This window comes from Gambusia affinis, linkage group LG07, assembly GCF_019740435.1.
Source record: "Gambusia affinis linkage group LG07, SWU_Gaff_1.0, whole genome shotgun sequence".
In the NCBI taxonomy this organism is placed as follows: Eukaryota; Metazoa; Chordata; class Actinopteri; order Cyprinodontiformes; family Poeciliidae; genus Gambusia; species Gambusia affinis.
Window position 1 is genome coordinate 24033983 of NC_057874.1, and position 23774 is coordinate 24057756.

At 36.1% G+C, this 23774-nt stretch overlaps 1 protein-coding gene across 4 annotated transcripts in view; it reads left to right on the forward strand.

Moving 5' to 3' along the window:
- Positions 1-23774, forward strand: part of arhgef10la (Rho guanine nucleotide exchange factor (GEF) 10-like a) — a 122350-nt gene that overhangs the window by 85599 nt on the left and 12977 nt on the right. For all 4 annotated transcript variants that reach the window (XM_044122199.1, XM_044122200.1, XM_044122201.1 and 1 more), the window contains 4 exons: positions 10225-10311; positions 16267-16481; positions 17278-17435; positions 19963-20105. In XM_044122199.1, the coding sequence (XP_043978134.1) occupies positions 10225-10311; positions 16267-16481; positions 17278-17435; positions 19963-20105 (603 nt within the window). The remainder of the gene's footprint in view (positions 1-10224; positions 10312-16266; positions 16482-17277; positions 17436-19962; positions 20106-23774) is intronic.

Below are 23774 nucleotides of genomic sequence, written 5' to 3' on the forward strand. Positions count from 1 at the left end.
TTGTGCCACATCAGAGAGTTTGTTGCTGTTATCTCTCTTTAGTCTTTGCTTTGTTAATTAGCTTTTCCTCTTAATACTTTTAAGCATCTGGCAACCCCAACAGTAGATGCTGCTTAGTTTTGTTGTAGTAGGTCAATGTCAAAGGGATTAAAGAAGGAAAATAATGAAAACAAGACACAAACACATGGTCAAATTCTTGGATTTTACTCAAAGCTGCCTTTTAACCCTTATTACAACAGAATTCTTTGGAGCGAGCAAATTTAGGGGCAGAGAGAAGGTTTGAGGGTTAGGGAGATGATTAGTTACTCAAATCTCTCTTTCTCCCCTTGTGGACTTCTCTCTCAAAAGGCTCTTGGCTTCACTTTCCCTTAGCATGTGAAGACAAAGATGGTCTTACAAACAGCAGTGCAATCAAATTAATTTGCAAGAACATAGACATATGTTTTGTTACTACATCTGCTTTAGGATAATTACATGGCATACCATAGTAGCAGTTAAAATCCACCTCATATTTGTTCTTTTTGGCCCATTAAAGAAAACAGCCAAATAAATCTAATGGCATTTTTACACTTGTTGTTTGTGTACTTTGTTCCAAATCATTTGATGAATTTGTTAATATATAACTTTTTCTGGTGGCTTGGTTTCAATGCACAATGTGAAATTATCTTAGAATGGATTTGGAGAAGACTTATTGAAAGTTGCATAAAGCTTTATGCTTTGCAAGACAGACGTGCAGCCTATGTTTGCTATAATTCTTACTTACTACACTATGGTTCTAACCTGCAGCGTGTACTTGGTAGCTGTATCAAATCGACTTAGGATTCACACTATAAATGAACCGCTTTAGAGTTTATTGGAAACTAACAAAACCACCTCCTCCAAACGGTCTTGGTACAGTTGTTTTGGTCTGCCTGCTAGTAGGACCGTTGTGTTCACTTCTACATAGCAAACCAATGGTTTACAGCACAGTTAGTTGTAAAAAGGCTAAGCAAATTTTATGTTGTTTAATATAAAAAAAGAGTTAGTATATGACAGATTGTGCAGTAATGTTGCAATGACACCCTATCGTGTTCCATTCTGCAGTGATAGTAAATTGTTCTCACTTGACAAGTGTTTATTTAAAAATATCAACTTGTAGTGTAATAAATTAAATAAAAATGTTTTTGTAATGGTCATCTTTCAGAAAGCAACAGGAATGCGTTCTTAGAAATTTGTACATATCAATGGTACACCAGTTTTTTCCATTACTCCTTCTTGCTAAGAAAACAGCAGAAAAAAGAACAGTGCATACTTCCATTATCTCTGTTTGAAATTAATATGAGCTGAAGTTAGTTGGAGTTTATGAAAAGTTTCTTTTTATTATTTAAACCAAAATCTGCTTTTTAATTAGTCTGAAATTGAAAGTTAATACTCTGAACTCTCATATTCTTTAAGGGTGAGAATAAATATATAACTTTTTCTGGTGGCTTGGTTTCAATGCACAATGTGAAATCTGGGGAGCCAACAGCAAAGCTTTTTTCTGCAAAGCTTAAGATATAATTCCTTCACAACAATTGCAATAAAATAATCATGAGGCACCTCTTACATCAAAGATAAGCTGCTAGTAGAGATAAAGATGGAGACATATGATGACTGGACTCTAACCTTAAAAATGTATGTTTTATTATTGCAGAATATCAGTCTGATTAATAACCATTTGAATCTTGGCTTTACACGGTTACATTGTGACTAAAATTGTTCATATATATGTGTGTGTGTATCTGAATAATTTGAGTGTTGCAGAAAATTTAATTTTATATTTACAGTTTCATTTAATGTTTAGTATGATCAGCCTTGTAATCTGTTTACATCATTTGTGAATGTAGGATTAAATTTGAACAAAATGTTTGCAAATGTTTGACATGTAGGAAAATCTTTTTGTTTTCTGTTTTGTTTTTATTTAATTTAACATCTTTTGGAAATATGAAAAAAAAAAAAAAACATCTATTTAAATCTAAATATAGAACTGAGCTCAACTGGCCAATGTGATGCTTCAGCAAGTCCATTAGCATTTTTGAAACATTTGTGATATGGGATTCTCTAATCTGATGCCAAATAGAAAGCAAGTTTCCAAGAAGAGACAGATTCAAATACAAGAAGTGCTCCTTAATCTGCACAGCGTCTTTGGCAAAAGCAGCTCCAGCACCGCATGGTTGGGATTGAGCTGGCATGACAGCCCAGATATTAGGGATTACAGAAGATAGGTTTTGATCTCAAGCCCAGGGTTTTATTTTATGGGTGTTCATGATGACAAACCATTGTGTCAGCCTCTGTCTTTGAGGATGGCGAAAATCTCTTGTACAATGCTTGTCTTTGCTTGGTGCAGATGCCTCTGGAAAAATACAAGTGAAGATGTTGGAAGTGATAAACTACACAGGGAAGTTTTGGCCTGTAGTCCTTTTTCAGACCATTAATGGAGGGGTAGGACACTTTCATCCAAAGTCCAAATGGACATGGTCAAAGGAGTCGAGAGGGCGAAGGGTGGGGGTTTGAAGTGCATGTGTATGGGTGTGTGAACATGGGGGACAGTAACAGAGTAAATTTGCATCACATTTGTTGGCAGTCTTGCAGCAGTGAAGGACACGGGGAAGAAATCTCAGTCGAGTCATGAATATGAGTTTATAATGTCCTACCAATGTCAAGCTGGGGCTCTGAACAGAGATATGCAAAACCACTCTCCAACGTCATTCAACTTATTGCTGATATAATCTGTGGCATAGCTAGGGGAGACGGGGAATCGTTACTGTTCAGACAGTGCTTATTAAATTCTGAGAGATATCCTGAGTTAGTTTCAATATTAAGCTGAGAACCACATGGTTTTGCCTTGTGCCCAAACTACCTCCAAAGGACCTTTGCCAGAGCTAAGAACAGTTAAAAATCAACACATCTACTTGCAGATGGTTTAATCTTATTGTCTTCAAATGACTTTGAATACTCTGTGTTTAATACAGGCCTGCATGCACAGCAGGTGGTTGGCCCTTTGATCTCTGCTTGTGGGTACTAAGGGAATTTAAATCAAGGGGTGTCATGAAGCACATGAAATTACATGAACTGCAAGTTTTGACTTTGATCGTGTTGTCTTTTAAAATTAGGTTAATTTGAGAGTCAGATTTATTAGAAAACAGATAATGAGCAAACAACATTTTGGTGTCACCATATGGCCAGGTTACGATTGCACACTTGTTACGATTGCTCAAATAACTAATTTGTAATCAGAGTACTTTGAATTTTTAAAGATTAACTTTTTTGCTGGTATTCCTAAAGTAGCTTTTGTTCTTACTCTCTAGATACTTAAAGGGATTATACAGTGTGGTCATTAATCATTTTAAAGCTGATTGCGATTTCATATGTCATTAAGCCTTCCAGTCTTTGTTTAGGTAAATTGTCTGCCGCAGCCATTTTGTGAGAAGCTGGGAACTCATGAATCAAAGAGCCAGTTGTTAAACCACCTGGAAAAGGAAGTCAACACTACATTATATTTGGCTGACAGTTGATACTAGAGACTACTGCCTCTCTTTAGTGATGGTATCGCCAGTTTAAAACATTTCTCATCACTTTAACTGTTTGTCTTCTCTGAAAAAAGGAGATTGGGTTGGGGGTGAATTGTATACATGTTATCATTGACCCTAAATATAGAAGTGAGCTCATAAAAATTTTAACGCTTGGAATACCTCTTTCTTCTATTTTAGAACTAAAGGTAATAGGTTTAAGGACCAAATAATCAACTTGCTCTCTGCAGACCCATTCAGAAAATTTGAATATCACTGAAATGTCAATTTATTTCAGAAACGTCATCATTAAATAAACCATATTACTGTAGATTACCCACAGATGGTTGTTTGAAAGCCTCTATTTCTGTTACTTATGGTGCATTTTCTCCTATAGTAAATGAAAACACAACATTTAAAGCTAGAACATAACATCAGACCAACAAAAATCTTTAATATAGAAATGTAGCCTTATTGTAAAGTATATTGAATGCCTGCTTAAAGGTTGTCAATTTTCAAAAGGTTCAAATGAGCGGGGATGCATATTTTAAGTTATTGAATATGACCCTATTATTTGGATCCTTCTGTACATATATCAATAGCTGAGTAAAGGTCTGAGAATGACAAGTAATATTTTATTATTTCTACTTATTAAAGTCTCAGATTTTGAAACAGTATTCCTGTCAAAAGTACTTAAGACATTTTACTCCATGCTGTCTTTATTTACTTTATAACTTTTGACAAAAATTATAACAGACTGATCATTTTTGACATTGTTGATGTCAGAAATTAGAATGTTTCATAAAAAGATGAAAGCTCCACCTTCAGAATTTGTCACATTTGCAGCATGGTCATTTTGATAACTTTTTTCTGGGAGGTTTTTCATCAACAATGCAACAATCCATATTCATCATGTGGAGGACTTGTACCCACTTTGGCAACTGTGGTTTGCACGCAATTATCTATAATCTACCCATTTTCTCTTGTAATGAAATATGGTCACATATGCAGTTAATGATATCTACTGGCAGGAAGTTGCCCAGAGTTATTTAGATTTGATCAGATGTGTTATCTTTTAAATTTCATAAGAGTCGATTTGTCCAAATTTGGGTATTGCAATCATGGTAAACAAGATGTATTATAAAATTTCTGTGATGAACGTGGATACAGAGCGCCTCGTCCTCTTGTAGTTTAATGGATCAGTTTGTTTTTCAGTTTTACTTAACGTATTTAGAAAATGAATAATGAACATGAATAGATTGTTTTTACCTTGCAGGGGTTATGTTATAACTAGTTCCTGTTAATGGTAAACCAGTATCACCTTGAGGAGGTCACTCCTGAAGAAATACAATCTTTGAGGGCATATTTGCTTTCTCACAGTTGGCTTCATCCTTAGCAAGTGCAATTCTTCTTGTGAGTGGGCAGTATGCTCCTGACCTTTAAACTGGAAAATTATAAAAGTCCTAATTTTTGATAACATTTGAGCCTCTATTGTTCTATTAGGTCAAATTTCAGATTGGTCAGGGGAGTTTCTACAACCTGTATGTCTCAAATAATGCCTTAATGTGATAAATCCATTTATTTTCAACAAAAGCTCTGTTTTTTCCTTTTCCATATTGTCTGTTACTTGACACAATTCCAGTGTATGTATCTATAGATATATACATCTCTTTCCTTGGTTTCGCCAGTCACAGCAACATGAGATACTTCTGCATATCAACTGCCTAAAGGGAAGATCTGTGCGCCTCAAAGAGCAGCTGTCTGGAACTCTGCCATTTCTGACAAATCACTTGATCAATCAGGGCAGAAAAGGTCAGGGAGAGGTAAAACTTAAGGAGAAAAGAGCAAAGATTTGTTGTTTCAAGCAGAGAGTGACAAGCTGTACAGTGTAATAAAATGAGATAAAAATAAACCATTACACACCCACAGTGGTTTCTTGATATCTTGTCTTTGCTAACATTTTAAAAGATTTTTTTTTAAATCATACTGTTTTAGGAGTGTATTTAGTTTATATGTGCCAGTCCTATCAATATATTACCACGGAATCACTCATGTATTTTGGATATGGTGAGTCAACAAACAGCCCCATACATGCTTATTTTGTCAACTATCTCAGAGCTAACCCACAGAAAACTGAAAAAGGACTACACTTATGGCTTTTCTCAACATAACAGATGTTTATGCAGTTTTTCCCTACTGACTTCAGCGGGAGTTTGATTGTACCAACAGGCTCCATACTGTTGATCGGACTGGTTGGATCTAGCTTGGAATATATGGTGACAGACAGATGGCTCATCCACTTACCTGCCAAATATGTTTGAAAGTGCATGCCCTTTTCCAAACTGTTTTTAACAAAGGCTTCCCAGATGGTTCACTCTTTTAAATAGCCATCTGCTTATGGAAAAAAAAAAAAAAAAACAGACAAGTGACAAATTAAACAAAAACCTGAAATTTTGACCCCTCCAGAATTTCTATTACAGTTGTGAGTGGTATTTTTTTGTATCATAGTAGTCAGAAAATACCAATCAGAAACCTTTTACAGTGAAGGCTCAATCAATATCAATTTGCTCTGAGTGATATCTTATGACAATACTATGATGGGAGTCTGTATTTTCATGTAGAATCTGTCTCAATCTTCTAAAGCATATGAAGCCACAGAAAGCTTTGTCAGCATAGTAATAATATTAATCCTAGTAATGAGTTTTACCCTCATGTCATCTGTTGATCACCTATGCAATCAATATAGTCAATATTAGATAGCACTCTCCATTGCCAAGAAAGTGAATCTAGCACATCTTTAAGAAAAAAATACAGTTACAATCATTCAGATTTCTTTTCTATGTGTGTGATTTGTTCTTCTGAACATGTTTAGCTAAATGTCTTGCATAATTAGGTCTCATTGCATCATTAATAAGTAGTATATTGCTCAAAAAATAATTCCAGTTAATTGTTTTTTTTTTTTTACCCTTATCCTGTAATTGCTAGAGCTTTGAAACCACCCATTCAGTTTTAACAATGAACCTACATCACTGTCCATTATAGATTTCCATCTTGATTACCTGCAGATCAACTTTGCCCAATTTTTTCTGTTTCAGCTTCTTTAGTTTCCATTACCTGTAACAGTGGTCTGGGTATAATTTCAGGTTGACTGGCTGTTCACTTTGTGGCTGTCCTACCTCTAGCCTTAGGCGGTGGAGTTGCAGTCGAGAGGGAGTTCCTGCACCAGTCAATTACCAGTTAATAAACAGTGGAAGTTTTCTATTAGTGCTTCTTAGTGCGTGTAAAAGATTGTTGGTATGTGGAATTGGGAGAAGGTCCTGTGACTTTGGAATTAGAAAAAAGTACGGGCATAATTTCTTTCCCTGGGTCCTGTATACGACACGTAGTTCACTGACTGTTTATTGAGATATTATTTTTTTATTAGATTTTCATCAGGCTATACTGTGCCGTGAGAAGCATTTGCTCATACACTTTTTTTTTTTTTACAATTGCCTAGAAAAGTGTGTGGTCAGGACTTTCACATAAGGCAATATTTTACAAAGCGGCTGTAGAGCACTATTTCCAATAAAGTATATCTATTACATAGAAATTGTGGAGACCAACAATGCAATTGTTGTCGTACATATCATCATTAATAACATTAAAAGTCTCCAGTTAATATAATGCACTGTTGTATTTTGGAAAGCAGTTGTCACAAATCTCTGTCTTCCACACATTGAGAAGAAAAAGATTTCACAGTGCTTACAGGGGGAAATTGCTTTAAGGAAAAACAGTGCAACTTAGTAGCCTTGGGAATTGAAACAACCTTAATTGGATTTGGAGAAGCCATATTTACCAAGGGAGCACTGCTCTGACAGTCTGACAGCCAAAAGCATGAATCATTAAAACTCTTTCCTGTCATGTTAGACTACAACCAATAACTATTGCTACTTGCTTCTGCTGACATAATGTGCCAAGGGGTGTACCACAGTATCTCTTGGCAAAAAGTCTTCATAATCTATAAGGAATGTTGACAATAAATGTTCTCATCCTACAGGAAGGAGATTAAGCTTTACACTTGAAATGTAACTTGTAGACAAACAGTAAATGTTTCTGCGCTGATATCCTTAAACCAGTAAATGGAATACAACTTCTTGAGATGATAGGTGGGAGTAATGCTCTTTGGAGTCATTGGTGACAAACAGCTAGAAATTTGCCCTCCCATCACATTAACAAATCCTTCTTTAATTGGCTCACCTGCCGATTTCCTCCCTTTCCTTCCTCATGTTCCCTGCAATCCTTCTTCAAATCTCCTCAACTGGCTTACAAGATCACCCTTCCTTCTCATTATGCACCCACACAAGAGGATTTCTTTACTCTCTCTATTCCACTCCTACAGCCTTCCAGACGGACACACAGGCTGTGTGTCCGACATCCACTGAAGACTTTGAGAAAGCTTGGATGTCATTGATTTTTAAATGGGGCCTCACTGATACCATATTAGCTTTGGGAGTGCCTGTAATATGGACGTTGCTTTAGGGCCACATTTTCCGTGTGCCAGTGTCAATATAATTAGCACATTCACAGATAGAAACTATTTTACAGGCTTTGTTGTTATGCTCACCCTGCTCTCTCCATTGGTTGTTTTAAGAGGTCCAGTAAGTGGACCACTAGTTCACTGTATTGATTATAGACATTACTACTTTTTTAATGCAGTGGGGTCATAGTATACTTCATTCATTGCGACCAATTTTTTAATCAAAAGATTTTCATGTAATATTTAAGGTTTGTCATTCGCACAGACTGAGTAGCTCGGTGATATATTCAATAATTGTGCACCTTTACATTTAAGCATCCATTGTGGAAAATGGTTTGCCTCTTTTAATGCACACTTAAGTACGGGGTCATTTGCAAGCTGCTAATTAGTACTCTAATATAAATAAACTGAGATTTACTCTTTTCACTCGAAATCCTACATTACTGCTTTTGAATACCATACAAAGCAGTAGAGGGCAGATTTACCATGGACACGTTTCTAGTATTCTAACACTAATGGTACAATGTACTCAGACACAATGCTATCAAAGTCTATGAAGATTGGCCTACGATGCTTGCCAGTCTCAGGTGACTGATAAAATCCATTCAGTAGTGAACCGCTAGCACTATGCGCTATAGAGTTTCAGTCCCTCTGGTCCATTACAGAGCTCTCTTTCTTTCACCACAGGGCTTTTCCAAATGGACACCATTTATGGTTATTGCTTAATTACCTATCAAAAAACATTTCACAGCTTTTGAAAAGGAAAAGAGGCATCAGGAGACAAAAGACAAAGATAAAAGAAAGAGGGCAGGCATAAAAAAGTGTGAATGATGGGAAGGAGAATTGGGAACACAGGACTGATAGATTGATAGAGGATGAGCTGTGCATCTCTGGAATGAATTTGAATGGATGGGCACAGACAGAAAAAGACGAGGAATGCTTTGCAGAGCATGTAAGGAGAGCAGTGATCTGGCCAGTGTCTTTTTTTGTCTAGTGTTTACAAACAACCCCAAATGGAGAGAAAAGAGGGAGGGTCTTTGCCATGGGCAGCTATAAATTACCTGTGATTGATGCATACTGCCATAGAGGACGACAGTTAAAGACATGGAGCTCTCGTCGCCAATGCTCTCCACATTCTCATTCTCTCACTTACTCTCTTCCTCTTCTAGAATTCAGCAACTCACCCACTTCTGGCCTCCATTACCCCAACAACACACAATTATTTGTTCTATCGGCTACATGGCCTACCTTTAGCGGTCATATTCCAAAGTAATCATCATTCCCAAATAGAGAGCTCCTGGTTAGAGGTTGTTGGTGTACTATCACACATGCACTTCATTTTGTAAATGTCAACCTCAGTCACTCCATTTCAGGCAAACATTTGTGCAATATAAATAAGCAATGTATATTTATTTTATCTATTTGACAGATCATTGATTTTGACAAAGTGGAAACAGGTGCTTTAGTCCTCTTAGTATGAGTAGAATTATTTTAGCATAATTTACTTGGCCTCCAAAACGCGTAGCCATTGAAAAACATTATCCTTCTAAATCATTTTGTCTTTTAACTCTCATTCAAAAAGCATGAATATTCTTCTGAAATACAAAGCTACTGTAGATTTCAAAAGTCACTGACTTGAACTAAGCTCCTCAGCCTTGGCTTTTTTTGTTTATGCTGATAAAAGGTCCTGTACGATCCAAACTAAAAATCTGTCTACATCATTTACTTTATCCCCTGAGATGGTGAAAGTGGGCTACAAGCCTACTCAGTGATGGTAGGCTACAAGCCTACCCAGTAATTTGAAAATAGAATTTCAAATTCTATTGAAATTCTATAGAATTCTTTTGAAATTCTATAGAATTCTTTTGAAATTCTATAGAATTCTTTTGAAATTCTATAGAATTCAATTGAATGTGCTCCTTGCTATTCAATCGCACTCCTTCAAATAGTGCGTGGTTTTTCTGTCTCTCAGTCCTTTTATTTATAGGCTGCTCTGAAAAAAATTAACAAAAAAATCTCATATACACTTAAAAGTTACAGATTCCCATACATAATTTTGTTGCAGAATTTCTCAAACCAGCTTACCCCATGGTAACTAGGATTACAATAATATATTGAAAAGACAATGGAATTACTGTCTGAAGACATGCATAACAACAATATTTTTTTCTCTTCTTTTAGCTGGAAACTGCTCTTCACAACCCTGTTAACTGTGCATTGTTGGGCTTTTCTGCAGCAAGTACCTCTTTACCTCAAGGCTACCTCTGGGTAAGTTATGATAGTGACACATGAAGAAATGCAGACTCTTGCACATACCATTCACAGCAGTTACTATTTAAATATTATTGCTGTAAATGGGAATAAAAAAAAACTGTCCCCTGGAAACTATTGCAAATGATTTTAATATTGCTGTGAGTAGTAAACAACTGCAGCACACAATTTTATGATGAGTGGGACAAATCATTCTCAAACACTACCTCTTCACTACACATGACCTTTCAGGAATTTAACACAATCTAGGATAAGAAAAGATTTCAGAGTGGAAAAAACAAAGCAGAACATCTTTTTTTCTCTTCAAAAGTTTCCATTTTTGTCCCTGGCCACAGTGGAAAGGCTGGTTAATTTATCAGGTATACCTCTTTTGACCTAAAAGGTGGTTCAATCAAGTGTTGGCCCTCCAAGAGTGAGAGTGAGGCCCTGCGTCTCAGACTTAATTGCATTTGAGGTGCCATTCTAAAGGAGATTCGACATTCACTCAGATGAGGAAATGACATCATTAGCATTCTTGGCCCCATTCCTGATTGCTGCCTGAAATTGTTTTATTTTCAGCATTTTAATTCTCTAGTATTTACCACCACATAAATGTATAACAAAGCTGTGTTTCCCTTTTGACTTTGCAGCTCTTTGCACACTACGTTTTTAAGTATATTGTATAACCTTAGTCCTACATAATGTAGATATGCAGCAATTTTATATTTTGGTAAACAACTAATCCATTGAATACGCCCTCAAATCATCAAGTAATGAGATGAAACCATGCTTTCTTCTACTGTGCCCACCATCAGATCTTTGCTTCATCAGACCCTGCTTATCTGCATATACCCACTTACCCTTTACAATCAGTTGAGTAACCTTAAAAAGATTTTGGGCTTGTTTTTAGCTCTGTAAATGCTCTTTTAGAAACATTCATTTGGTATCGCACAAGGTACATGATAAAATGCTTTGTTACTTATATGATAATAACATTAGTTTGCAACAAATTATATTTTACTTGCCATTACAGTTTAAACAGATCACTCTTGAAAAGTCAGATCTTTACCACATCATGAGAGCTCATCATTTTAAACTTTTCTTACTTAGATTTGGATTCAGGTGTGGTCATAATAACCCAGAATGATCCACCTGCAAGACAGATTGATTATGTCTGAAAATAAAGCTGTTTCATTACACAGAAAGACATCTGTCTGCAAAGCTAATGTTGATACCCCACCTTTTTAAATCTGATAGTATAGAAGGTGTTCACTTTTTTAGTTACAGTTACATATGTTGTCGCAACATTTTTTATTCTGTTTTTTCCTCTCTTTCTGTGGGTGTAGGAGCAGATTTTTGTTGTTTTCTGGTATTCTCTCTATCCATCTTTCATCCGTGTACTTGTGTCTCCTTCTTTCTTTTCTGTCTCTCTGTCCATTAAATTTTAAATCAACCCAATGCATATGGTTTCTTCATAAAAATGCTAAGTCTAGTTTCAAAATGTAAAACATATACAAGTGGGTCTCAAGCTTAAAGCACTCACCTTATATCTGAAGCTCATAATAAAACTCACTAAACAAAGTCAATTACTGGCATTAACCAAAATTAGTTTTGAGAGATAAATTTCACATTGACAAGAAATATTTAAGCATTTCACTATCTTGATATGTCCTACAACTAGATTTCATCACAAATCTGGTAATAATATACTTCAAAATAAGCAGAGCACTATTCAAATATTGGGCACTGCATCATTTCAATAAAGGTTTTTAGAAAACTTTTATTTTGATTCCATAATCCTTTGCAAAGCATTTTTTCCTCTCCAATAGAATTTTGATATTTTCCACTTACTGACACATAATTTAAAAAATGTTTGAGATGGTACCTGCATGAACTTTGTCATATTGTCATTTCAGAGGGAAATATTCACATATGTTTTGGTTTTCTGAAATGTACTAAAGTCATGTTTATCTGAGGACAGAAAGAGAAATCTTTACCTGTTTGGCTTGATGTTTTTGGTGTTTGAAAAAAACATCAAAAACCTACTAAAATTGAGTACTGTGAGATAAATAATGATACTTTTTTTCGTTATAGAAGCATAACTACATTCTGAGGGCAGTTGGATGACTGGAAACTGGAAACTGGAAAATTTTTATGTTCACCCCAGTTGTTCAGCATCTTTCTAAAAAAGATTTTGAAAATGAAGTTTAAAATAAAAAAAGAGATCTTGTTTTGAATAAAAAACTTTAGAGTAATCTGTAATGTTTGAAGTTCTGGAAAGAAATGATTCAAGCCATTTAGTCAGCTCTTTGACTTCTAAACGTGACTCTTTTGCATTTGCTATCATGAGAAGCTATTTAAAACAATATGTTACAAAACATAAACAAAGCACTTTCCTCAAAAATAAAATATTAATGGCAATAATTCTAATAATTATAATCATAATAATAGTGAAGGCCTGCGGTTCCAGTATGAATAATTAGTGGCTGAATGTTCACGCCCCCAGTTGGTTCTACCTCCCTGGCAGCCTTGTCAAATAAGGGATGACACTAATCATGTTAAAGTGAGATGGGCTATGGGGATTTCTGCACGCTTTGATCAGAGTAATGACATTGTGTCTAATCAGCCTGATACTGCAATGTTTGCCTGAATGCCTTCACCTTCCCCATCCCACTTTTTCTACCCTCGTAGTTCTCATGCTTGGGAACAAAATCTCCTCAAATGCTGCCCTTTTGCTTCCTATTGTGTACAACCAGAATACATTTGCTGTAGAGAAAAGCGTAGATGCATCCATGTCAGGGTTAATAAATGAACTTTTAGCCTTCAGTTTTTTACTTTATATTAAGTGATTCAGACACAGCCACTTTATTCTGTCTGCTTTTCACTGGTTTCATAGCAACAGTCTGCTCAATGATACTAGAGCATTTAACTGATTTAGGTTTGTGATTAAAGCAGAACACAACTGTATTTCACAACTGTTGTGCAGGACACAACTCCAGTTGTTTGATATTTTATATAAATGCCAATGATGTCACTAGAACACAGTATTTTCAACAGATACTTACAACTTAAATTAGATGAATATGAGAAAAGAATGTTAAAATGCCTGGCTGAGTCTGGACTGCTTCTGGCTGTTGTTCTTCAGTGACTTGAAACTGTTCTGTTTTGGAGGGGGGAGCCTTTGCTGCAAGATGAGTGCTCCCAATCTTCTTTTCACCCTGTGCAACAGACCATTATTTGTTCTGGCTCATTTTCAAGAGCCCAAAGGATTGCTCCTGTCCAGATTCTGTGTGCTGATACAAATCAAACAAATGATTGCATGCAAATAAGGATGAGTGTTGCAGAGAAAAGCTAAATACTATATTTAGCCCATGTCTCACTCACATGTTATGATTTATACAGAGAAAATAATTCCTTGCTGTCTTTACAGCAAGCAGGTGGGATTCTTTTCTATGAAAGTCATATTTGTCTGACCTCCTACAGGCATAACAATTTAAATCACATTAGAACCAAAACACAGGGATTGTTTGGCAATGACAACAATGCCACCTTAACTGAAATTTAATCAGAGAGAGGTTGGATGACTTCTGTTTTCCTATTTTATTTCAGCACTGGGAATTAAAAGGAAACGTAAAAACCAATACAACAGTGGTTCATACGAAGTCAAGCCCCAATTAAATCTCGGCTTGTTAGATTTCCACTAACTCTGACATGTTGGATCCTCTTGCACTCATTATGACTGGTGTAGTTTCATGGGAATATCTTGCTGTCTTCCTTAGTATGGTATCATTTTTACTTCCCTCTTCCTCTTGGAAGTCTCAAAGACATCTTTGGATGCTGTATGAGTGAATTATTTTCCAAAGTGCGACCAAACACCATAGACTCTCAGCTGCTCTATGTTGATATTAAATTTCATTGGTCCTGAAAACAGGATCTGAAAGTGTATGGCGTGACCTCATATAATTTCTTATAAGAAGTCAGTTGAGTTAATTGAAAATGATTTTATTTTTATTCTATCTTGGCTTGACTGTAGCAATATATCTCACATTTGATCTAGGCAGCAAAAAAAAAACAAAAAAAAACTCATTGTCAGGCAACTCAAAGCTCTTCAGAAACTTATGAGACCCTCTCTGTTCTTCAGTGATAAAAAGACTGCAGACGTTTAGATGATTGTTTGATCTCTTGGGATGATATTATGCAATGTGCTATGAGAAAGAGTGTGGGGATAAAAAGATGACAAGGTCTGAAAGGATCAATGATCCACACATTTTTTTAAACCTCCATTGTTGACTTCTGAGAAACTTGCAAACTAAGACAAGTTCTCCTCTGACCTTCACAATTTAAAGATATGTAAAACAGTTTAACAATGATCTGAGGACAACTGCTTTCTGAATTTTCTCAGTTTCAATAGAATAATCTTTGTAATAAGTATACCATCAAGTATATTTGCATAGCTGAATGACAAAGATATCTCTAACTTCAAAATACATGAATGTCAATAAACCAGTCATTGGTGATCAACTTTCAAAATTGTCTTTAGTCAATCAGTCAGACAAAATGTATTTGAAATATTGATTACACCTTTCTACTGAGTAACAAATTTTACCGATTATAAAAAAAAAAAAACTTTACTAATGTTTTAAAGGAAAAAGAGTCACATCTGATAAAGAAATTACCATTTTATTCATAATAATACATTATTTTAAAATCTGTTTTAAATTAGGAGGGATGGTTAGAAATGGGGAAAAAAATTAAGAGATTAAGAAATACCAAAGTCTTATTTCACCACTGTAATCCAGCAGCTCTCAGAATCTGTTATTTTTTCACCTCTTTTCAGAAATGAGTTGGTTTCTCTTGATTGATTTCTCACCACTGGATTTTGGAATATTCTGCAGGTTCCTCACTTTGGAACCATGAAGTCAATGGAACAGTCATGCTCTCAAAAGCCATAAATATGTCCACGACATGGAAACAAATAAAAACATTATTAGACAAATAGACAGCTTACCATGTTGCACAATACAAAATAAACATTTATAACACCAGTCTCTAAAGGTCGATCAAGCATCTTGACTGGTCGGATCCAGCTACTTTGATGGACAAAAGCCACACAACAGCTTCTTGGCAGAAATAGCTTCAAGACTCCTCACATGAGTGAGGAGTCAAGGAGTGGGTGAGAAATTTCTCATTTCTCACCCCTTGTAGAGGGGCGAGGGGGAACTGAATGGATCTTACCACAGGGGCCGTGTTTCATTGGCTGATGCCCATTCTATTTCTAGCACGGCTACCACATGTGTGGCCGTCTCACAGACACACGCTTCCCGTTAACTAAGTACAGCATAATAGCAGCACTGATACAACTTCTACACCACAGGAATCACCCACTGATTTCAAAAGTAGCCTACAAAACGATGAATGCCCAACTTACGCAGCCTTGCAAGAACAATAGGCATTAGTGATTTTGTAAACAGCTATATTGATGTAGAGGGTGTGTGGATCTGCCGTTTTCCTCATCGAGTGAAAGCATTTTACTGTGACGTGCACAATGTTGGAGGCATCGCGTGGCTCAAACACCTTGATCTCAAAAAAGATGACATGAACTTCTTAGTTCCTCTGTCCATTGTATATTGTGAAAATCCGGTAGAAATGATGCACTAATCGAGTCAGAAATACACTGCAGAGAATCAGTGAAAGTGGAAGACGCCATGTTTACATAGAAACAACGCACCGCAAGGCTTTTCCTATAACCAATATAAATAATATAAATATTCCGATAATTTCAATATAATCATCTTATTAAATGGAGTCATTCTAAACGCTAAACAAAGAAAATGTTTTCTGTAATTTATCAAATCCATCTGATCAGCTGAAGTTTTCAGGATATTACAGAGATGAAAGATTAAAATTTATAAACAGTATTTCCTGCTTAAGTCTTTGTCCTTTTTCAATGAGATTTTATTTTGTTCCATACAGGTGGCTGGTGCAGACGAAGGTTTTCAGGGCCACATAGAGATTTTTTCCCTCAACAGGCCTACCCCACGGGCTGTGAAGAGCCTACAGATCAATTCTGCGATTCGATGCTTGGAGTATGTGCAGGCGCCTTCACCAACAGAGGAGGAAGACGTGGGCATTCATAAGGCCACCGCAGGGACCGGTACCAACATATGTGTTGGATTAGATGATGGCCGGTAAGCACTTTATTCTTAAAAATGTAACAAAATGCCTTTCAGTAAAAAATAAAATCAGATACTATCATTTGCCAGGCCCCTATGTGATTTTCAATTGTAAAGATTTGCTTGTCAATATTTCATCAAAACAAGAAGTCAGAGTTGATATCCCTGCAAAGTATCAATACTGCCACTTGTGCAAAGATCAGTTTCATTTTTAAATCCAATAAAGCTTTTGATGCCCTCACTGAGGAGATCAAAGGTTTAGAGGATAGATTTAATCTCAGTCTCCAGTCACAGCAACAGTGAATAGATTTTTGATTTTCTCACAGAAAGCACACTCACCTCCAGATAACACATTGTTACCATTGTATGTATCTTTAATTAACAGTAGGGATTGTGGAGTGCTTTTAGTCACAGATGTGACTGAAAAAAACAAACCAGGGTAGTTTACTTGTGCTGACTCATTATCCTTGAGTTAATGTAACCTATCTAGGGAAAAAACTCATCTATCTATGCAAAAAGAAATTAAAAAGAAAAACAAATTAACAATTTCAAGTCTCATAAGACTGTCAGCTCCAATGCTGCGGATTTTTATTTTGCCAGAGATAAATAAACAGCAATATGCAGTTTTCATCGTGAGTAGAATAAGATGCTGTAAAGTTCAGGTGGCATTTAAAGCAAGCAAAAGACAGAGTGGTTCCACATGTGAAATGCTTCGTGCACTGTTAAATCAAACTGCATGAAAACGAGCTACTCTGTCATTTCAAATGACACTCATTTATCATGTTTGCTTGTGCTACTGTTGTGCTTTCAGCATTCTGGTCTATGGGAGCGCGGACACTGCAGCCCAATGCCTATTGACCCTCCACAACCCGGAGGGCTGCCCTGTGCTGTGCCTGAAGCACTCTGCTCGCTTCCTGTTTGCGGGTTTGCGGAATGGTACAGTGATGGTTTATGGAAGAAATAACAATGGTAAGGTTCTTGGTTAGTCCCTCTCTCTCTCTGTACTAATGGTTTTATTTTATTTTTTTCTGTTATGGGGAATATCTTATCTTAAGTGTAGTCCCTCTGAAGGTAAAAACATTCTTTTAGTAATGGTAAAAAATTTCAAAACAATTCAATAAAAACAACAAAGGCATCTTGGAAAGATTATATTAACTTATTTTAATGCTTACATTTACAACCCTGGAAAACCATACAAAAAGTAAGCAATATATATATTTTTAAAGTTAGTTTAATTTTTTTTTTATGCTAGTTTATTTATTCATATTGAATCATCAGATGATTTGGGTGTCTTATGTTTTAATGATTGGGCCATTTAGCTATCTTCTTCAAACCTTGAAATAATTATTATAATAGTTTTCACACTTCACATAGCTATCACAAAAACTATTATATTCAAGGAAACTTGTTATTTAATTACCCTATAAATATTGGTGTTTGGGAAATAAAATCACAGAAAGTAATCATTATTTTTGAGCTGCCAAAACAGCTGCCTTTAAATTACCTTTTGTCATTATGTTTTTCCCTTTCCTTCAGAGGGATTTTTCACACCCACTACAAATATGAACGTAACACTTCACCATGTGGTAGATGGTATGCCATGTTTAGTCAGGCGTTGCACAAGGCCAATGGGGCTTAACACCATCTCAGCAGAGGTTTGCAGTCTTCACAGCCAGCAGGAGCACAATAGCTCTATCAGTGGGTTCCTTTTACCTGGCCAAAGTATGTCAGCGTGCCTGTCTGCCTACTGCGCTCCCCACTTCTCCCAAGCTGAGAGAATGATTAATTACACCAAGCTGCTGCATGCTGATTAAATATTACTATTCATGCTTTATAGATATATATAACAATAAAGGACAGGAGAAGAGCTCCCGAGGGTGTCAGAGAATGTTTGTGGATTTGGCACATCTGTTAAAGATTCATGCCCTTGTCAAGCATGATACCGTCTGCAACAACCAGAAAATACAGTTACCTGACACTTGCACCAAAAAATGTTTTTGACATTAAAACATAGCTGCTTTGTTTTAGGTTTGCTTTAGCTTTAGTTTCTCAAGACATGGCCATCAAACAGTAGGCTAGTTTTCTTTAAATTTCACTAAAAATGTGGTGAGAAATTTGACTCTATGTGACAAGCTCATCCACTGTCTTTATGTACATCAACACAAGACCGATGTCTGAAAACCTCTGATATTATTGGATGTGTATTGGTCAAAAGTTCCACATTTAGATGAGACTGCGAAGACACCTTGAATCTGTTGTTGTTATCTTTGGCTTTTATCTCACTTGCTTCCTCCCCATTTAGAAAGCAGTAACCCCTCTCTGATAAACCAAGTGCTCATGTGACACATACATATTCTGTGTCAGAAGTTATATTTAACTGAACAGGTTTAAGTGGCACAATGCAATCCGCCATTGTTTTTGTTGTTATCATGCGTAGAACAAACCCTGCAGCCTAGTGTTCTGCTCATGTTTGCTTTCACACCTGCGGAGTACTTCACACCTCCATGGGGGGGAAGGGGTTAACAAAAAGTTCCACTCTGAGATCTGGTTTCAAAAAGTGCCAATGTCAGAGATTCTGTTCACCGGAGACATGTAAGTGCACATCTGAATCGCAACAACAATGCTACAGTTTCACTGAAAATCGGCACTGTGTAAATGTGGCCTTCAAGATGGAGAAATGCTGTCAAGGTTTCGGTTAACAGAGGATCAGAGGCGCATTTGCAAGTGTGAATTTTGAAAAGGTGGGAAAATGACCTTTAGAACATGCCAAACAATTAACCTGTGGAAGTCAGAAGGTATTGTAAAGCTATTCTTCTATGAAAGGGGAAAATAAACAACTGAAAATGTTAATTAAATGGCTGAATGCACCCCCCTCTTTAATTTCCCTTCATTAAGGCACAGGAAATGGAAAGGCTTGTGTAATCCCCTTTAAAATGGGCTTTTGTGTTACCTGCAAGGTATGGCCTTGTGATTAGGACTCCAAGAAAAAGGTCTGCTTCACTTTCACACCAATAAGGCAAAATGATCTGATGAGACATTGAGAACTGAAGTTCCTTTCAAACAGGGACAGAAGCTGGTGATAACACAGTGGGAGAGTACATTAAAGTTTACTTATTAGTATGTGGGTGGTGAAGAAGTAAATGTTGTTCTGCACAGTGTGAGATGATTTACAGTGTCACTTTTTGAAAATTCAAATAGAAGACCATGGTTCTGTTCAACCCACTGCAAATATTCTGTCACATCACTTATTTTACAGAAACATAAAAAAAGACCTTTACTGAACCCTCTTCATTGATGTTCTAATTGTTTTCCATTGATAAGTTACCTCACTGAAACTGGTGGTTTAAGTTAAGCACAGTTGCCTCACATATGACACTGTTAGTGTAAATGCTGAGGGCCTGTTTCTGTAGTTTATTAGCTACCTTGGAAAAAGAGCCTGTAATTTTTCGACTTTTCTGTTAATCTTTCAGATGAAAAGGTTTATGTGTTCTTGCAGATGACCTCTGGGACCCTGAATCTCCAATATGTGTTAGCCTGGGAGCGGAGCCAATTCGGACTTTGCTGGTGCTGGATGAATCTGTGTGGGCAAGCTGTGGGAACTCTGTCACAGTCATACAAATATCTACCCTTACAACTCAGGTAAACCCCTGTATTATTCCAAAACTCTTGTTTGTGGGTTAAAATTTCCATAACAAAATCTCATTTTCAACAGAGAAATACATCACAATACCTAAAGAACTTAAAGAACTTAGTGTTGTATAACTTGAACTCTTACCTGCCATCCCACACACACACAACTCTTAACCCTTCTTATTTTTTAAAATCAATAACAAATTAAGTTTTATTTCTTAAATTTCTTAGAAAATGAAGTTCAATTTCACCAGCCACACTCGGATATGATTACTGAAATGCTGCCCTTAAAGAAGATTTACTCACCCAGGTCGTCATTGTTATGTTGAGGCTGTTGGGGCTGTTAGCAGCTGTTGAATGCAAGGAATAAAGTAACTTGCTATCCAGTAATCAGTAAAGTAACTAAGATACATTTTTACAGAGTAATCAGAAATCAAGTTGCCTTTTCAAGGTAACCATCACTTTCTATGCAAAGGCATTTTAGCTGCTCTGAAATTAAATTTCCCAAAAAGTACACTTTTTATTTCAAATGTCATTTTATTGCTAAACTGCAAAAACATCCTTTAAAGTAAAAACAATTCAGAAATACTACGTTGAAAACAAAAATAATAGAAATGGATTATTCTCTTAATCCTGACATATTCTATCAACAGAATTCTGTAATTATTTTAATTAAAACATTGCTAAAGCTTTCGAGAACCTACAAGACATCATGTTATCTTTACATTTTTTGTGTGCAACATTTGAGGTAATATTCTTTCATTTCAGGGAAGATTTATGAATACAACCTTTGAGAGCCAGCAATCTAATCTGCAATGTCATCAAGATTTACTGCCACTGGAGCCACTACATGGACAATGAGGCAGGGCCTCTTGTAGATGCATAAAAAAATGTGTAGAAGCCCTACACAAATAAGTTATATTGCAGGAACTGTGAGTGATGATACAGTGCCCTGCACTATCATTTTCCAAAAGTCAAACTGGCGGTTGTGTCTGTCATTATTTCAATTTTTGTGCAGTTATCCTCCGAGGTGTTCTCTATTTTTGATACGTCATTAAGAGTGTAGAGCAGTGTGAGTTTTCTGGCTGTGGTCTATGATAATGAATGACATAAAACCAAATTATTCTGGGCAGGGTAAACATGATACTGAGAGACCAAACTGAAACCCATTACCATTTAATTATATGTCTCAGGTGATTGGACATAGTTGAATACATAGATTGAGTTTTATGTTGGAGAAAAAAACAGCGTGTGTACTAAGTATATGCAGGCTGAATAAATTTACATTTTACTGATAGGATTGATAACATTTATCAAACAAGCAAAAAAAAAAAAAAAAGCAGTAGCTTCACTTCATTTTCAGTTTTATCCTGAGTCCATTTTTAGGAGAATATAATCTAGATCAGATACAATCTTCTTTTTAACATGTAATGTGTCTAGTTGTCCAGTTGCTGATTCATCTCTGTGAAATTGAACTCCCTGCAAAGCCCACCAACCTCCATTTGCATCACTAGCAGTTTTTCTGCATGTGTCCAAATGATGTGATTTTTTAAATTGTTTTGAACAAAGACCACTTTCTCAGCATCTTTTAGCATGTACATTTCAAATTCTTATCTCAAACAATCTGAGGCATATTCTTGGAGAACTTCCTTCAACAACCAAACAAATGTTTGTCTGGTTATGTTTTACTGTGTGTCCTTGTGCAAATTAAAACTGGGTATTTGTCAACATGCAGCAATGCACAGTAGGAAATTAAATGTAATAAGCATTCTTACTTACTCAGTGTGGTAAAAATCACTGCAAATTTTTGTATTTCTTTTTTGTTTTATGAAACATATGTTAAATCAATAATAACCTGAGTTAAGTACACAATGCAGTTTTCAAAAGATTTCATGTGCTAAAATAAAACAACTATTTCTCATTTTATTTAAGTCAAACTTGACTGTTAATTTTACAAAATCTCTTTCTAGTGCCTGGTTGACATGGCAAAATAATTATGCAGATGTTTTTTTATTTTGTTTTTTTTTATTTACCTGACCCATTGGCCATGTTTGTTTACTCATAACTTACGTTTGATTTAGACAGGATTTGTGAGAATTTCTGAAGTTTTGAGTGACATTTGTTAGTGTGCAGTGTGTTGTATTTGCCATGTGGTCACGAAAACACCCCCTCTTTCTTAAATGCAGTGCTTTATATGGTTGTCTGGTTTCTGTTGAGCCCTTCTAATTGAGTTGTTGCATCCTATTTTATTTTACGATTCTGTATGAACTCTAAGGTTTTATAAATTTTATGAATTAGAGGATAAAAATTCAGTATTTCTTGCAAGATCAGTTAAATAAAACCAAAGAAGAAAAATGAATGAGCAGCATGATAAAAACAGTTAAGGCAGGGTTACATAGGATATTAGTTTGGAATATTTAAGTTTGTCCTGACAAGATGTTATGTGGATTTGGGATGAGCAAGATCATAAAAGTTTTGTTATTGTCCAATAACCAGATAGGTTTACACAGCTTTTTCCAACCAATCAACTGTCCATTCTTCCATCATGAGAAGAATCTTTAACAAATGGAGAATGTTCAAGGCAATACAGAGGTATTCAAGGCAATTCTTCCAAAAGTTTGATGCACCACTTTATGTGATCTTGCTACTCAGAGAAATTGCAAAAGTTATTCCCTTCCTACGCTTTTAAAAAGGTTTGTCAAAGAGCAACAATTCATAACGCTGAATTTAGCATCTGGAGTCTAGAGTCCTTGCATTCCAAGACTGGAAGCTTAAATAGGGAATAAGATTGGTCAAAGTGTTTCAATGGAGTGTATTGGACACAATTCCTAAACACAGGTAATACGTACTAATACCAACTCACAGAAGGCCATTAATTTAGATTGTTGCTTGTAAATGGTTGTCCTTAAGTTCATTGGAATGTAATTCCTACTCTGTTTTTTCCCAACAAAGTTCTAGTTATATAATTAATGACATAGTGAAATACACCATATGTTTGCTTATCTGAGGTCGCAATTGCCTAATTTTAGCACCAGCCATGACTTTTTTTAATATGTCCTGATTTCCAATCCTTTATTTTCTAATATGGTGTAATTACTCATTATCATGGCTGTAAGCTGCAGCAAATGAGGAGAAGCAGTTGACAAATCTGGACTTTCACTAAAAGGACAGCTGCTTACCAAGTCTGCTCTAGGATCCACATAATCAGGAAAGAGCTGAGCTTGAAATGTCTCCTTTTGTTCATCACCTCTTCTTCCCTTCCCCTGTCCTCTAGAGACTCATGCTTAAGCAGCTGATTGGCCACGCAATGAAAGCACAGTTCTGGTTCAGGTTGTCTCCCAGAGAGCTTCGCAGGTCAGCTCTAGTTACCTCTTTGCTAACCTTGTCTTACTCCTTAATGTGGACCCAAGGGTATGAGCTGCACAGGAGCCGCTGTGCATGTAAAAAACCTGAACAAGAATTATGTTTGCTCCTCCAAGAAGATAGTACAGGTTTAAACAGTCACATTCTTGGTTGTGTTGTTTTTCTACATGGATTGTCATTGTTTTGTAAAATTTGCTACACTTTTAAATTGTTTTTCAATTGTTTTTCTAGTGGACACCACTGCCCTGTTTCATTTTCTGCAACTGACCCTGCAGTCAAGCATCTTGTTACTAGTCTTGAATTCTAAATCTGTTG